The sequence below is a fragment of the Calonectris borealis genome, chromosome 9, assembly GCF_964195595.1.
Source record: "Calonectris borealis chromosome 9, bCalBor7.hap1.2, whole genome shotgun sequence".
In the NCBI taxonomy this organism is placed as follows: domain Eukaryota; kingdom Metazoa; phylum Chordata; class Aves; order Procellariiformes; family Procellariidae; genus Calonectris; species Calonectris borealis.
The window spans coordinates 16,124,006-16,140,564 of record NC_134320.1 but is presented as its reverse complement, the minus strand read 5'-3'; the positions used below and the strand labels follow the sequence as shown (position 1 = coordinate 16,140,564).

General features: G+C 43.9%; 1 protein-coding gene across 2 annotated transcripts in view; it reads right to left on the bottom strand.

Annotated features, from left to right (window-relative positions):
• The window catches only part of FGF12 (fibroblast growth factor 12), a 231,811-nt gene extending 216,951 nt beyond the window's left edge, over positions 1–14,860 (bottom strand). Inside the window, exons 1-2 of one of the 2 annotated variants that reach the window (XM_075157091.1) lie at positions 14,753–14,860; positions 14,492–14,650 (exon numbers count right to left, since the gene is read on the bottom strand). In XM_075157091.1, the coding sequence (XP_075013192.1) occupies positions 14,492–14,504 (13 nt within the window). In that variant the 5' untranslated portion in view covers positions 14,505–14,650; positions 14,753–14,860. Of the gene's footprint in view, positions 1–14,491 lie in introns of both variants that reach the window. The other variant, XM_075157090.1, reaches the window with a different exon arrangement.
• Between the last annotated feature and the right edge of the window lie 1,699 nt (positions 14,861–16,559).

Sequence of the window (16,559 nt, the reverse complement as noted above, 5' to 3'; positions counted from 1 at the left end):
TTATTAAGGATATGAATTTTCTGATGTTCTAGCTCACAGTATCATGAAAAAGGTGTTTTATTGCTAACTGTGGTAGAATGAGAGTTATCCTAGCATTTTAGAGGGTGACCTTGAGCAAGTTGCTTCTACTCTGTGCCTCATTTTCCTCTGTAACACCAATAAAGCTCTTGGCTTCCTTTTTGAAGCACTGATACCCATGAATGCAGAGCTATCCAGCAACTTACAACTTGTGTTGTACATGACAAAGGCTGGTGTTTCACCAGGCAGACTGACTTGAGGGGAGGAAAGAGTAGAGTCCAGCTGCCTGACTCGGCTCCAGAAGCCATATGTCATTAGGAGAAAATGAGAATGAAGTTTTTGGGCTCTTTTGGCAAAAGATTAAATGACATATGTCATATGACACATGTCACCTGAACATCCTTGAGATGTTGAGCTGGTTTTGAACAGAAGTATCAAAACAAAGCAATTCAATATTGCTGAACTGACTTCTTTCATGTGCCACAAATTTCCCATTCCATTTTTTCTTAGTCTGGGCAAAAGTTAATATTGAAACTCTTGAACTCTCCAGGAGATGGGTCTTCCAAAAGTTATTCAAGTCTATACAAGGCCTGAAAGGCTTTGCCTTTGCCAATATTTTTAATTGACTGCTGGGACAGTTGCTGAACATACAAGGTGAGCCACGTTACCCCAAAAGCGCTCTAACACCATAAGGCGCTGACACTGCTTGTTCCTGGCTGGGATTTGCAACAGGACAAAATGGAACATTTTCAGAAAAGGCTTTTCATTTCCTGGGGCTCTACCCCGTCATTCAAAATTCCCAATCCTCTCCCCTCATAGAGAGGTGATTAAAACTAGCCACCTGTTAGAGACACACACATCCACACACAGCCCTGGCTATTTTCCTCCAGCAAAGATCCATAAGGAATAGAAAGGAAACAATTATATGAAGAATAATGTTCTTTGACACCATTTCTCCATGTTGCCTTTTCTATTACTGCAAATATTTGTCTTCGAAGATTTTTTTTCCTGCCTGAAAAATTGAGATTTACTGTGCATGGAAACTTTACAGACTGTTACTTCAAACCAGCTACACTATTTTAAACTTAATAAAATAAGGTTACTATAATAATTTTATAAAACATCTGTAGATTTTAAAATTAAGAGTCAGATTATATGTGATATTAATAACATTTTCATAGCTCTATAAAGATTCTCTGATATTTAAAAGTATAAAATGTTTTATGTAAGTGAAATGTCTCTTTACTGAAGGATTTAGATCCCACCAGAAAGTACATATCAATCAGGCCTTTTCAGTAGAAAAAAATCTCAGGATTATCTTTTAGACAGCAGTCTAGCATATCCTGCAAAATGGTGCAAACAAATGAACAAGTCCTTCAGTTACAGCTAATAGAAAAGTTACACATGCAGTACAAATACGAAGAGGGCAATGATGCACACTGGCATTCGATCACATGCACTTGTAACTTCATTTACCATTCAAGGTAATTTCCATCTACTGGGTCTCACGGCAAACCAACTATCAAGCAGTTATGGGATCCCAATCTTCCGCCATCCCAACGAATGTGAGATTGTAAAGCAGATATTGGAGTTGACAGCACAGGAGGAGAAAAAGACGTTATGAAATGCCAGATGATTAGTAATTGTAACAAAAAAGTGACAGTTATGTGGACTGCAACTTCAGCCCATGCATTGTTTCTGTAAGGATGTCCCTCTGGGATACAGCACACTTACAGAAACAGTTCTCAGACCTCTATTTTTTCCAGAGCTTTCTGCCTCACCATCTTTACTAGGGAGAAGATCAGGGCCTTTGTCTGAGGCACAGGAGCGACATTACCATATCATATCCACATCGGACTACTGCCTAAACATACAAGCCTGACTACAGCTACGAGGAAAAAACACAGAACAAAACAACATATTACAATATCAATCACCTGGAAGAGGAAAAAAGAACAGAACAGATGTTCTGTTTCTAATGTCCTTACCTATCCTGCCAAACAGATCAGATGTGCTTTCATCCTTCTACAATCTTTGACCACCATTTAGGATGCTGCAGCACTAATGCACGCCTCCAGGCCTGACACTCTGCTCTTACCTTCTTTTATTAAACACTGCTGCTCTATTTATTGCTGAAGTGCTGAAAAACTGTTAGGATCCATCGTCCAAAGAATAAATAACTGGCAAACTAACTTCGCTAGGTAGGATGGCAAGTAGCAGGGGATGCATCTCTTCAGTTAAACTCATCTGAGATGTTTCAGAGAGCACCTTTGAGCTATGAACTTCAGAAAAAGGAAGAGAGGGAAGCTAACAGCACCCCACTAGGCTAAACAGATGTTTTAGTGGTAAAATGGCTCAAAACCTGAAACGGCAGGAGAAAACAAGACACCGGTACCCTGGTTTCAGGGCTGCGTTACCTTACCAATCTTCATACCATTCAGCAGCAGCAGCACAGAGGGGGTTTAAAAGCGATTTCAACACATGAAAATTCAGAGGTAGGATTTTAACCCAGGAGTCCTGCTGCTCTGTACCTTCCACTTCCTTATCACCACAAGACCTCCTCCCAAAGCCCCCTAAGCCCTCTAGCCAACCACACAACATCAGGATCTGGATCCAACCACTCCTGAATTGCAAATGCTACCCAAGCAAGATCTCAGATCAGCAGGGTAAGACACTAAAATCACATTGGGTTTCTGTAGCCATTTTTCCACTGTAGAGTACAGACATAAGGGGCTGAACCCAGGTGATTTACAAGCTGGTGTCTTGGACTTGGCACAGCTCTGTCAAACTCTGGCTCTCCATCCCCACACTTTTTTGCCAGCAGGGGCTGAGCAGAAAGCCAAGAAGTTTCTTTTCCAGAGGAGCAGGAACTGATTTATTGCCTCATGTAGTTTTAACTAGCCCCTCCAGGAACAGAACTGACAGTCCAATAGGTCTTTCAGTGAAAAAGAAGGATCCAATACCAGACCCATCCAGGATTGTCTTATATCAAGGGAGTTCACTGCCCATGCTTTGCTATTCCTGGATTGTTCTGTCATCATTTGGGGTCATAATTAAAGACAATCTGATTGAATTTTCCCCTCAAGGAGGTACATGAGCTTTTCAATTCATTAGACTCAGGGCATTCAGCAGCCATCGGCCGATAACCACCTTGGTCACTATTTCTGGTACCCTGCAGCATCACTATAAATATACATAGTTCATAGCTATTGGTGCCAACTGGGGCTGTTCTGGTTCATGGGGTGAAAACGATGTAGTTCAAACCAAGACAACGCAATCTGGTTTGAGTGATGCTTTTTTGGTAAAGCTACAGGATAATCCATCCAGGTGAGGCCAGATCAGCCATCTTCATGGAACTGAAGAATTTCACATGGCCTTGCAAGGCATTTGAGCCAGTAACCATTGGCAAAGCATGGGCAGAACATTTGCAGCTGGCATCATCTGCACAGAAATACTTGATATAGTCAATTGTAACACTTACAATTTCATGATCATTTCTGTTGAACTGCCCTGGGGAATTCATGAAAAAAATATAAATTGTAAAGTTTTAAATGAAACATTAGTTTGTTCTGTTTAAAATGGTTTTTGTTCTATATTTTTTTCCCCCCAAAGGAAATAATTTCAAAATTATTTCAAACTAAAACATGTTATTTAGGACTGAAATACAGTATTTTTGAAGAAAAGAATATACAGGCTTTTCCGACTATGTGGCTCTCCTTTCCTGGCAAACAGTACTGTTTCTCTTTTACAAAGGAAGTTAAAATGGAAAGCTGGAAACAACCATTTTTCCCATCAACTCAACCTCCATACTTCAGGAGATAGAAGAGCTATAAGGTTGACTAGGGAAATAATACAAGATAAGGCTTTATGGTCCATATGTACCTCCACTGGCAAAGGCCTTAAAAGCATCCCATGAAATCCACAGTCCCTCAGAGATCAGTAAGAGTTGGCTATTGTGATACCTCCTTACAAAAACAGCACATAGGAAATTTGTTTAGCTGACAAACATGAGTCTCTAACCTCAGTTCTGTTGTTCATAATACCACAGGTGTGGACAAACTCTCATGGATCTAAGGCAGAACCCATCAGTAAGCGCAGAGTCCAGGAAGCCCTTGACTGGCCTAAAGGATAAGAATATTGGGTTCAATCCAATTCAGCACAGAAACTTCAGGAAATGGGATTTTCTGCAAAATAGAAGACCTGCTTTTTAGGCAGCTCCTTTGCATATAGGAGGAAGAAGAGGCAGATGCTTACTTCAGTGTTCCTGACAGGCAGAGGACAGCCCAGAAGTGTCATATATTATCCTTTGCTAGACCACTGACTACCCCTAAGGCTGAACAGAAGTCCCTGACACTAAGAAGAGGGACTGCCCACAGGCAGGGAAACTGCAGAAGACGCCTTCACACATCTGAGAAGCCAGGGAGAAGAGCAAGGCACTAAACACACCTCCTGGATGCCCCACCCAGGCTTCAAGCCAAAGTCCAACATACAGAATTGATATGAAGGTACAGGGGAGGGACAGAAGTGTGACATGTCCACCTACACGGTCCTTCCTAATATTCTCCAAGCCACCACAGCCACTTTCAAGATAAGATGGAAAGCTGCATTCAGAAACTCAGTTTGGTTTGGATGACCAAGCTGCTGTGCAGCTTCTGGGTAATAAAAATGACTTCAGGAAGACAGAAGCAATAAAGTAGCTGTACGCCAGCCTTGCCTTTGAGATTACCGAGTATGAACTCATGCTCCATATGAACATAAACCCATTTCAGTGGTGGCGATGCCAACTTTAACGGTGCTGAGATTCAGCGAGACTCTTCTGGACTCACTGTTCCTGAAAGCCTTTAAATAAAAAAGAAACTGCCTGTGTCTTTGCATGTATAGCAGTATGTCTATAACAGGCCATCAATCCAAAAATTCCTATCGTTTGACTGACTTGCACAGCACAGAGCATTGCTTGCACTAGAAGATCCCTGTGCATGCAAAGCTCAGCATCAGCCCCAATACCTTGTTCTCAATTCCACAGACAGCAGAACATGACGCTAAATTCTACACTCAGTTCTGCTGTTGTCAACTTTTGGGTGGTACCACAGAAGGGACAACTTAATCAAAACCAGTATTTTCTTTCTATAAATAATTAAGATTTTAAATACATTCTGTTCTTTGTCTCTGCATACTGCCCACGGCTGCATGCTTGCATTGCTTCAGTATGTCAGGCTTGTCCTCACTATTTCTGGGAATCTTCTAATGAAAGGAGGTGGAAAATTCAACCCTGGCTTTTTTTTTTTTTAAAAAAAAAAACCACACCAAAGGCATGCTATTCCTAGATGTTGATTTTTTGGGAGGGGAATGCACTATAAATACAATTTTGGTAGGAAAGCCTGAAACACATGTTACCAAGACATGAATCATGCAAATAAAATTGACAGGTAATTCTAGATACCTGGTACTATGTTCGGTGGTAACGGCAGAGACATGTCTCAGCTGGGAGCCACTTGTTATAAGTGTACTTAATAGTAATTTTTAAGATGGGGTGGATATTCTGACTTTTGAAGATACTATATAGCAATTTTAATAGCAGTTGCTAACACAAAAGCCTCAAAGCTATATAATTTGTACCAATAAAGTAAACTGCCTTCAAAGTGGCAGGAAGAAAGTCAAAGGTAAACAAGCCACAACTGTTTATTATTTTAACATTTCCTCAAACAAATATAAAATGACTTCATCAAACCTTTACTACTTCTTAAGTAGTTAATAATTAAGGTCTAAAGGCACTTAAATAGGTCTTACAGCATATAATCAGTATTATTTCCATTGTGTTTTCAGTTAGGTAAGGCATTAAAGACCCGGCCTTTGCCTACTGACCAAATGATGCATTTACCTACACAAGTGCAAATCCAGAGTAGCTCTACAGGCTTTATTTAAAATCTTGACTAGAAGAGGAGACTCAGGACAGTCATTTTTAAACTTCTCTGCTGATTTCTCCCTCACTTCTCATATGGCAACAAAATGGCTACGACTTAGTATGTAATTTCTCCACTAGGACACACTGAGAAGAGTAAAAAGGTGAAAAATTAACAGCTGACTTCATCAATGCCATCATTTGATAATGTATGGCATTGGTTAACAGGCAATCTCAGAATACCAGGAACACTGGTCAATGTTAAAAGGGAATATGAATTCAAGGCTAGAAGATATCTCAAAAGCTCAGATTCAGCCTTCAAAGAGATCAAATATGCTGGAAATATTACAGAAAGCAGGTCTTGCTGAGGAAGCTTATTCTACTGTCAACCCAGTTATGCTGCAACGGCTTGTTAGTATCAAATTAGGAAATCCAAGTCTTCCTTTATGTACAAGAAATTTTTTTCTCCATATGCTAGAAGGTGCTGGATTCTACGTTTCCTCATTTTGTTGGCATTACTGCTGTTTCCCTCTCGCTTACAGTATGTTGGGGCCACCAGCATTTATAAGACTGAATTTGGGGTTATTCTAAAGTGGCAGTGAAATGGATACTTTTGCATCGTAGCAAGCACAGTGTGTGCAAGGATTCTCAAGTAAAGAATGAATTCATACAGTACGTCTTTTCCTAGACAAAGTTTCAGAAAACTAAGCTGAATCTCAAAATAATATCGCCTATAATGAAATTGAATAATTCTGGACATCTGGAATATTTTGGTGTTTTGTATTTGTTTCTTACCATCCTAGAGCCATTGCTGCAAGATACTCTTAACTGAAGGCTGGACAAGTTTTATACTCACTAAAGCTCTCCCCCAAAATACACATTGAGGACTGCACATCAATAAAGGATGAAGCTCCAAGGTCTTCAAGGCAGAAGTTTATTCCACTGCTGAATTTCATAAAAGTTGGATCTTTCAAACTGCATAGCCACCTGTAATTTCCTCCCCATTCCCCCAGTAAACCACAGCCAGATTCCAGCCACAACATCTGGATCCAGCTCTTCAATGCCCCAGTAATGATAAACACTCAGATATGAGAAGGGGGTACAGACCAGCATGTGAATGGGAGGAGGAAGAGGCAGGATACAGGATTCAGAACCAGATTTAGACTTCAAGTTCCTCAGTAGGATTATGTCAGAAACCAATGTCAGCTGGAAGAGACCTCAAGGTCTCTAGCCCAACATTTGCTTGAGTAGGAACTTTCACAACACTTGAGCACAACCATCCTACCAATAACCCTTGGCTGGCTGGACTTGGAAATAAAAATAAAAATCAGTGATAGCACTTTATGTTGGAATAAGCATGGCATAAGAGATTTAGTGACCAGATGCTTCAATCTTCCTGAAGCTCATCAGCCTCTTTTGGAAATAGCATTAAATTCAAGGGAAGTGTTTTTGCATTAATAATACATTCTCAGTGACTGAGAAGCAAGGCAACTTTCCCTCATTATACCAATAAAACATTCAGCACTTCTGGCTTTTCTTCCTAAATCCTCCAAGTAGCTACGTTCAGTAAATTAACCTTACCTATTGAAGCCTGATGGCGGATAAAGCCAGTCTAAATCAGCTTCCAACAGAGGGATGAAACACAAGAGGAAGAATCACAGCTCAAGAAAAACAATTTTCCAAATTAGAAATGCTATTCCATACTTCCCTGATTTCTCACTTTGCACATGCTATTAAAAATAGCAAGTAAAACGCCTTACTTCTGAAAGTACACATCCTGATGCATACACAGCCCTCCCTCGGCCACGTGGTTCAAGGCACACCGCAGTATTGCTCCCTCCACACTCTATTCAGCAAAGAGCCATCATCTCAAGCCACAAGATCTCTACTGAAACATGACGACACTGTAAATAGTTTAATTCAAACTGAAGAAAAAAGCCGTAGCTTTCAATGTTTAGCCTGCATAAATATCAAATCATAAGGTTCATCCAAACCTGGGACCCAGGAGAAGAAACTCAATGAATTAGCGTGATGATTTCTACTCTTATTGAGTATAAAGAACACTTAGAAAAAGCAGGGATATAGGAGAAATAAAAAAGGAACTTCCTTGTATCACTGACAGAAAAATAGTAAACTCTTTCTTCAATCATTTTAGTATAACAGCACTATTAAGATCTTTATACTTCGAGTGAAAGCTTTAATTATTATGCCCATCAGTAATATTTTTCATTGTCAAATTGCTTTTTACCATGCTAATAAACACCAAGCTTTCCATGTAAAAATTAATCATGTTATCTCATTTATAGGTCAAAAGACACAGACTAAAATAGTTTCTGCATTTCTCCCTAAATAACTAGCTTTTGCATATCAATTTTTATGGCACATTAGAAATGAATGTAATTCAGACAAGATTTGAATATCTGAGTAGATAGAGAGGGAAAGATAAGAGCAGAAAAATCTTGCGGTAAGCTACTTAAAAAAATCAAGTCCCTTTTTTTAATTTCTGCACCCTAAATGAACGAAGCATGAAACAGTTGTATGCAGGTCATTACTCAAAGTATCCACAGATTATGCTTCCAGCCACTATACATACAAGTGGTACATCAGAACAACTTAATGCATTAAAAAATCATTTTAATTACTCCAGCATTTCATTCAGGCTAAATGCAATTTCCACAGCTCCCACGTAACTCGTGGAAGTGGGGTGGAGGAATCTGTCTGCTTCTTGGGTATTTTAATAATAGCCAGATGAATAAGTCCTCCTCTCATTTTTATAGCATTTAATCCTATTACTAGGGTCCTCTTTCCCCTTTGTTTTAATAATATGGTGGGTTTGTAGGTATGAAGGAATACAAGCACGGCCACCTTTCCCTCCTCGTTATGGGGCCCATTAGAGCACAGATGCTTTCTGGGGTACCATGTCTACTTCCCCCAGCATCAGATAGGCTTGGGTCATCCTCTCATCCAGGAGTTGCAGATGCTTCTCCACCATATTTCAGCACCTACCAACCGATGGTCAATAAAGGTATTAGCTGTTATCTGCTCTTCTAGGTGGCAGCACGTAGCCAAGGTTGGCTCATTTGCTAGTCCCACACAGCAACCTTTGCTCTCACCATCTTTGAGCCTTCCCAGGACACAGTCATATTTGTGTTGTGTTTAATGTGATTCCTAATGTAAGAAGAACGGACATTTCACTTGCTGTCTGAAATGCATTAAAGAAAAGCATGCATGCGGTGCTAGCTTAGTGCTTTACACTCCCCTCCCGCATCTTTCAGCGGAGATTGAGTCTGAGGCGCACAGGAGCAAAGCAATCTTCACAGCACCCCACTGCAGCCTCAGGGATAAGGTGTTAAGGTCAGGCAACCAAAGCGTTCCCCTGCTATACAGAAAGCTGGTACCCATATTGAAATGCACAGCCTAGGGCACAGGGGAGATTCTAAAGAAATCAGGCCATTTATTTACATCTCCAAACAGGCCTCCCTGTGTCAGACTTCAAGCAGCCGGTTTGAGAACTGTTGGCCTCAGTAACACGTCCTGATCTCACACAGCACATCACTGTGAATCGCAGAGAGCATGCAGCTACGTTCTCCATGGAAAATGAGCTTCTTGGAGAAGCCTCTGACCATCTTGACAGAGATGCAAATGTTCCCAAAGAAAGGAACAGTTTCATAACAGAAGTGACTGTGCCACTACTTGGTTTCCATTACAAAGAAGTAACCAAGACGACTTGTGTGACACAGTCTTTACCAAAGCAATCTGCGTTACTTCAACACACAAATGTTTTTAAGCAGGTAATATGTGCTGCAGACTCACCTCTAACAAATACACAACATGTCAGGAAGGTGCATGACAAGGTAGGTTTTGATGTGAGCGTCCCAAACAGCTTCAGGACATGAACTACAACTGGGATCAATAAGATCTTTTCTTTGATCATTGAAGAAAACCACTAAGGTGGGAACAGTGCACAGCGATCTCCAGAACTGTATGTTCTCACTTGCCACCCTCTCTCACCTTGTCCACAAAGCCTATCTGCAATCCTAGCATTCATCAGCTCTTGTTGGGTTTTGATCACAAGTTCTTCAAGGTGAAGATTCTGTCCTTTACAGACATAGCACACACAGAGCTACGCAGAGAAAACTGGCCCACAACATTGGGTCTGGCCAAGGAGGCTTCAGAGCAATCTGAAGGGGAGAGATGGATCAAACCACCCTGTCCATCCACATATCCACAAAACAGCAGGATGCAAAGAGCTCAGACCTGTTTGCCAGTCCCAGGAAGGGCAACTCTGTGCCCAAGATAAACAGGATCTTACTACTGTTTTACAGGACCTCACTTAAACGCCTGAACATAGCATGTCTATGAACAACAGCATTGTGCCTTTCCTGCAAAAGCAAAAGCCTGCTCCCAGCATTTGTGACTAGAAAGAGAACATGACTCAGATAACACCTCTGTGGCAGCATCTGCCTGGGATGGTCTGGGACAGTCACTCTGCAGAGGTGTCCTCTGCAGACATCTCCTCAAAGCCCTGCTGCTTTGGGGGTCTCTAGCTGTACAGCCAGATCTCCTGGCTCCTACCACCCCAGCCTCTGAGCACAGGGGATGGTGTTCCAGAGGGAAGACCCACTGCATGGAAGATGTCTCTCCAACCTGACACTACTATCCAACAGGGCAGGACCATGCTCAGAGGACTGACAAGAGCACCTCCAGACCTCAATGGGGTAGCCAGCAATGTGCTTTAGCTTTGCTGTCCCAGTAGACCAGCTGGCCAGAACAAGTCTTGCTGTATTTCCCAGCTAACAGCATGCATCCTGTGCTGTCAGCAGCCTGCCCCGCACCCAGGTGGTGAAACCTCACCAGGGCCATCAGTGCCCACCACTGACCTCCAGGGAGAACAGAGAGCACCAAGAACTGGCTGGGCCCTTGCAGAAGAGCCCACCAGGCAGCATGGCCCTGCTCCCATGCAACATTGACACAACAAGTCCCCACCCTCCTCCTCAGACAAGGTAAAAGTAGTAATATGTCTTTTTCACTGCCAGAAAGGGATTTCCCTGTGTCTTCAGGGCTACAGGAAAGGGTATAGCACCTTCGGAAGACAGGAGCTCTCCCTGCAGCAAGGCTAGCCTGCAGTCCCTCTCCGCTCCGTCCAGAAGCCCAGGGATACGTTCCCCACTGTGCAGCTTGACTCTTGCTTGGCCGATTTCTTTCCCAGCCTCCGAGTCTGAACATCACTGTGACGTTCCTTCCCCTGCTAAGCATCTTTCTGACTGTGACTGAAGAATCTGGCAAATGACCAGGTATTTTAACCTCCACATTAACTATTGTTAGCTTTGGCAAAGCCCAGCTCCTGGGATGCCTGGAGTGGTATCGCTTACTGCTGCAGCCTACAGGAACTGCTGTAGTGGCGAGATTCAGAGAACAGGGATCAGGTAGCAGATGCAAAACAGAGTTCTCGCCCACAATGGCCTCCCTTCCCCTATTGCCTTAATGAGCTTTGGGAACAGCTACAACTTTTAAGCTTCTCACTGCTGGAAAAGGTTTGGAGACAGTGAATGTGCAGAACAGAGGAAGTTGAAGAATCTGAAAATTAGACAAGGCCAAATGTTACTTTTAGACCACCAAGATGTGTTGGTAACATTGCAGATCCACAGAGTGCTACAATTATTTATCTTTTAGGAGTCGGGAGCACAGAGATAGAGATGTTCGTCTCTAGCCAGGTTTGACTGTTGGAAGGAGGCACAGGCTGCACCACCACCTCCTCCTCCTCAGCCCACACCAGGATGCTCCTGCCTGCACTCTTACTGCAACAGTCCGAACAGTGAAGTCCTTAGTCCTGCACCCCACTGCACAGAAACTAGGATATGTCCTTCTCCCCTCATTCTCATGAATGAGTCCAATCAGTGCAATCAGTTACAGCTGCTCTGAGCTGCACCAGAGATGAGTCCTTTTTCTACACAGGACTGCAGGCTTTGCAAAGCATCAGCCACATTCAAACCACCAAGTTGTCCAGGGATGGCAAATCCTAGCAGAAACATCCACAGCAGTCACTAGGGACAGATGAATTCAGGGACCAGAAGGTAGGTTTTCTTAAACAGATTTTATGTTGCTTAATATAGCACACGCTCTTCCCCAGTATCTGCATAACGCTGAGTTTGAAATGTTCTAAGATTTGCACCGAGGAAGACCAGAGGGGGGGTGGGAGAAGGGCTGCAGGAGGAAGCATTTAAAAACATAAGGATGACTTCAGAGAAACACCGTATACACGCAGCAATCTCTTAACACAGGACTTGCAATTCAGAGTCTTGGTTAGTAATGGAAATAAAATGTAAACAAGTCCCTAGTAAGGCAATGCAGCTGCAAGTCCATCTAGGATTAGTCACAAAAGCTGAAAATGTGAAGGGTTTGGGCTGGCTCATACCTGCCAGGGGAGACATCCTGCATTGTCCCTCACTATACATATACACAGAATTAGTCTGTTAGATCCGTGCACCATAGGCCTTGTCATGCTACTCCAACATTAAGTGAATTTCAAGAATTACTTTAGTGCCAACACAACTGGATCCCTGCCGTTAGCAGATTTCATCTGCCTTCTCATTTTCCCACTGAGATACCAAAGTTGCTTGTGTATTCCCTTTAAGGTCATCTCTATTTTGGACCTGTCCCATTCTAGTACTTTGATTTCTGCTGGTTTGCTCTGAACAGCCCTTTTTCTGCATAGATAGATGAAACGCAGAAAGTATTTGTTCCCCACCTCCACCCCATCAAGGAAAGTCTCTAGTCAGAGCAAACTGCTGAGAATTTTTTGCAGAAGATTACAGAGCAGTGACTCTTGGGATTGTCTCACCCCCTGATAACCCTTCCACCAAAGCCAAGAGCAGGGGAACAGGGACTGCTGTGGAGCCTGTCTTGCAACTAATAAGCACAAGTACCAGTGGCCCGAAAGGCTGCCTTGTTCAGCTGCTCATTGCCAACTCAGACAGCGACGGCATCGTAGCAGTCGCTATCTGTTTGCGCAGGATAGGAACTGGGTGACGCTCTCTCAGGTGCTGCTTTCGCCACCAGCTAGCTGGACCCTTTTTCTTTTATTTTATTGCAGATGTTACCTTTCTGCACCTCACACAACTCCTCAAGCTCCATGAGCTCCATCAGAAGTTCCACGGAAAGCCTTTCGCCTGCTTGTGTAGCGCATGACAAGGCACATCATGTGTTATGCTAAAGTCAGCGTCTATTTGTTTGCATCAAAACATGTACCAATAGGACATACAAAGAGGTAAAGGTGTCCCATGTCAGATTAACTGTGAAAACAGTGTGGATAGCCAAAAAAAAAAAAATCAAGGCTAACATGACTGCTGTGAGCTTTTAATCTAAGTCAAGTCTTTGCAGATACACTTTTTTAAAAAGGTACTTACCTGTCCTCAAGTCCTGGTAATTCTATTGATCACTGTCCACAAAAAACTGTACGTTATAGCACATACTGCCTCCATATGATTGAAATAGCTTCCTTCCTTAATCAGCATATAATCAGATATTCCCACACAGGAGAACTATAGCCCTGATTGACAAGATAGTTACAAAAATAAACCTGAGGTTTAAATATAGCCTGCTCGGCTCCCTGGAAGGTATGTAGTATTGTGTTATACAAGTCTACCATCATTTTCCTTGAATTAATATAGTCCATATTCTCCCACTGCCTTGATCGCTATCAATTAAATAGCTACCAGATTTGCGTTATACAGGAGAGCTGGCAGCTAGGGTTAGGTGGGAATGGCAACTAGCCTTTCTACTGCATGGACTGACTTACCATCAATATTTCATTGGCAATTAACATTTACAGATTTTGAGTTCATGTACCAGTTGAATGTGTGATGTCTGATGCAATTGTAGAGGTAGACAGGTAAATAATGTGCAGGACTACATCACTATGTATGGAAACAAAATAGATATGCCAACACGAAGGGATATATTTGGATTAGATATATGTCTCTTTGTATGCAAACACACAAGCTAGCAGGCAATATTTAATGATTTCCTCTTTCTAAGGTGGATAGTTCAATAGCACAATACACATCGCATTTCACCCGATCTATCAGGATGTTCTGATGTGTTAAATATGCAACGTAATGAGGACAGAGCTCTATAGCTCTGTTGTTCTTATTTCAGAAAAAAAAAATGAGATTTTTTAAAAACCGTTCTAATTATGAAATGCTTTTCATCTCTTAAAAACCTCCCTATTGCCGACTGACTAAAAAACATGGGACAGACCTCGTATTTATTATGCAAATCCTTAGCATTAAGAAAACAAATCACTAACTAACATCTGTTTCACCCTAAAGGAAAATAAATAAATTTAAAAAAAAACCAAAACCCACCCTTCACCACACTCCACTACGCAACTGGCTGAATACCACCCGCTGGAGCGGGAAGGGACGCGCCTCCCGAGCCCGCTTCCCTGCCGGTGCTGCAATGTACCCGCCACAGCGGCACGGCTCGGCTCGGCTGCTCCCGGCCCCGTGCCGCGCTCCCAGCCCGGCCACTGCGGTCCCTGCGCCGCCGCCTCCCCCCCGCGCCCCGACCCACCTTTCCCTTCCATCGCGGAGCCTTGCGAGCGCCGGGAAGTTGCCGGGAAGTTGCCGGAAGACGCGCTCCCTCCTCAGCCGAAAGCCCCGAGACGCGGCGGGCAGAGCCGGCCGCCGCTGCCTGCTCCGCGGTGGGGACGGCGCCGTCACAGCCTCGGAGCTGCAAGCAAGCAACCACCGGCGTGAGCCGCCGAGCCCCCCACAGCCCCGCCGCGGGGGAAGCGGCGCGGAGCGGAGCGCGGCCGCGGGGGGAGCGCGTTACCTGGGCGCCGGCGGGAGCTGTCCCTGGCCGAGCGGTGCTGCGGGGGCGAGTGGCTCCGCGGCCCGCCGCGCTGCCTGGCGCCGCCCGCATGCGCGCCCCGCCCGCGCCCCGCCTCCGCGGCCCGCACCGCGGCACCGCCGGGCCCCCGGCTGCGGGCTCCGCGGGCCGCGGAGGAGGAGCGCCCGCTCGGCTGGGCTGGGCCAGCCCCGTCCCCGCTCCCCCGGGGGGCTGCGCCCCGCCGCCCAGCAAGCGGGAGCACTGGGTTATGCAACGTGGGCACAAGCAGCCCCTTATTTATTGTGGGAGTCCTGCTGGAGTCCTCCTTGCCGAGCTGGGCACATAAATCATCTCCTGGGTACACGGAGATGGCATCTGTGCAGCACAATACAAAACACATCCCGGCTGCTGCATACACACCGGCTGATTTCCACAGGTGATGCGTGCATTGCACACGGTCTGAGGCAAACCCCCAGCCACAACACTCAAAGTGGTCAGGTCAGAGGGATCACCCCACTCACCCTAGCCTCCCTGTATCATATAAACCAGACTGAGCCCACAACACCTGCCAACACGGAGAAGATCTTAGGAGATGCCCAGTCTCAGGTTCAGGCCTTCTCTGGATATGTTGTTTCAAGATTAATTATGCCGATTCATAAAACATCCACCCCATGGCTAGTTTGTGCTTTTCTGCTTTTGCATCCAGCCTCTGGATTTTGTTCTCCCTTTGCTTAATAAAATAAGCAGTCTCCTGCTAACAAGAAGTTGATAAAACATTCATACCAAGTCACTTCTTCGGAGAACATAGATTGAGCTCCTTAAGTTCGGCCCTGTAAGGAAGTTTCTCCACACTGGAATTATTTCTGTAGCCCTTAAGTTTCTCCAGATTTTTCAACTTTGGTATGATGGGGATGGTAAAACCCAGTTCTGTGCTTATTTTTATGATTTGTGTTACTGAAAAAGCAGCTCAAGGCATCCACTGTGCTGGGAGCTGCACGTGTAGAGGATAGATGGCTCCAGCACTACATTAAGTTTTAAATACAGGAACAGTAATTCCTCTCTCCCACTGTTTCTTCATACATCCTGGTGTTTATATTCACCTTCTCACCTGCAGCCCAGTACTGGCCAACCAGTCACTGGTTACATAGGCTCTCACGCTCCTCATTCAAGCTACTGTAAGCCATCCTGCAGGCACTGCCTACAGGCTTCCCTATCCCAAAGCACAACCCTGAATTTGGTTATGGAAGTGAACATCGTGCACAGGATCCCACCTTAGTACATGGTCCAGGCAGTTCTGAACAACACCTGCTCCAATCTCAGCTACCACCCCAGAAGGTGGCAGGGCACATAAGTTAGAGATGGCATATTAGTGCAAGAACATGCCCCTGAAAATCAACTAGAAACAGCCCAGCTGGATGAAGACCCACCATGTAAAATTCACATATTAACTGGCTCCTAACCCATTTACTAAGTCCTACATTATCATGAAGAATAACATTAGTTTTATTTCAGGACTCAATATTCAGGTATTGTAGGTGAACTTTGAGTCAAAATGCACTACAGAGAACTGACAAAGCAGACAGACTTCATGATTTGACTAGAAGGTCAAATTAAATTTCTATTGTTTCTTCTGCTTCTTTCATTAACTGGTGGGATCCTATTTCCCCATTGCTGCATCTTTACCAATCTTCAATGCCAGACTTACCAGACTACACTTCTGGGGTCCACCTGTGTGCTTTTTCTGAAAAGCAATGAAACAATAGCTCTTTCAAGGCCTATCAGTCCTTACTAATGTTCCAAAACACAGTCA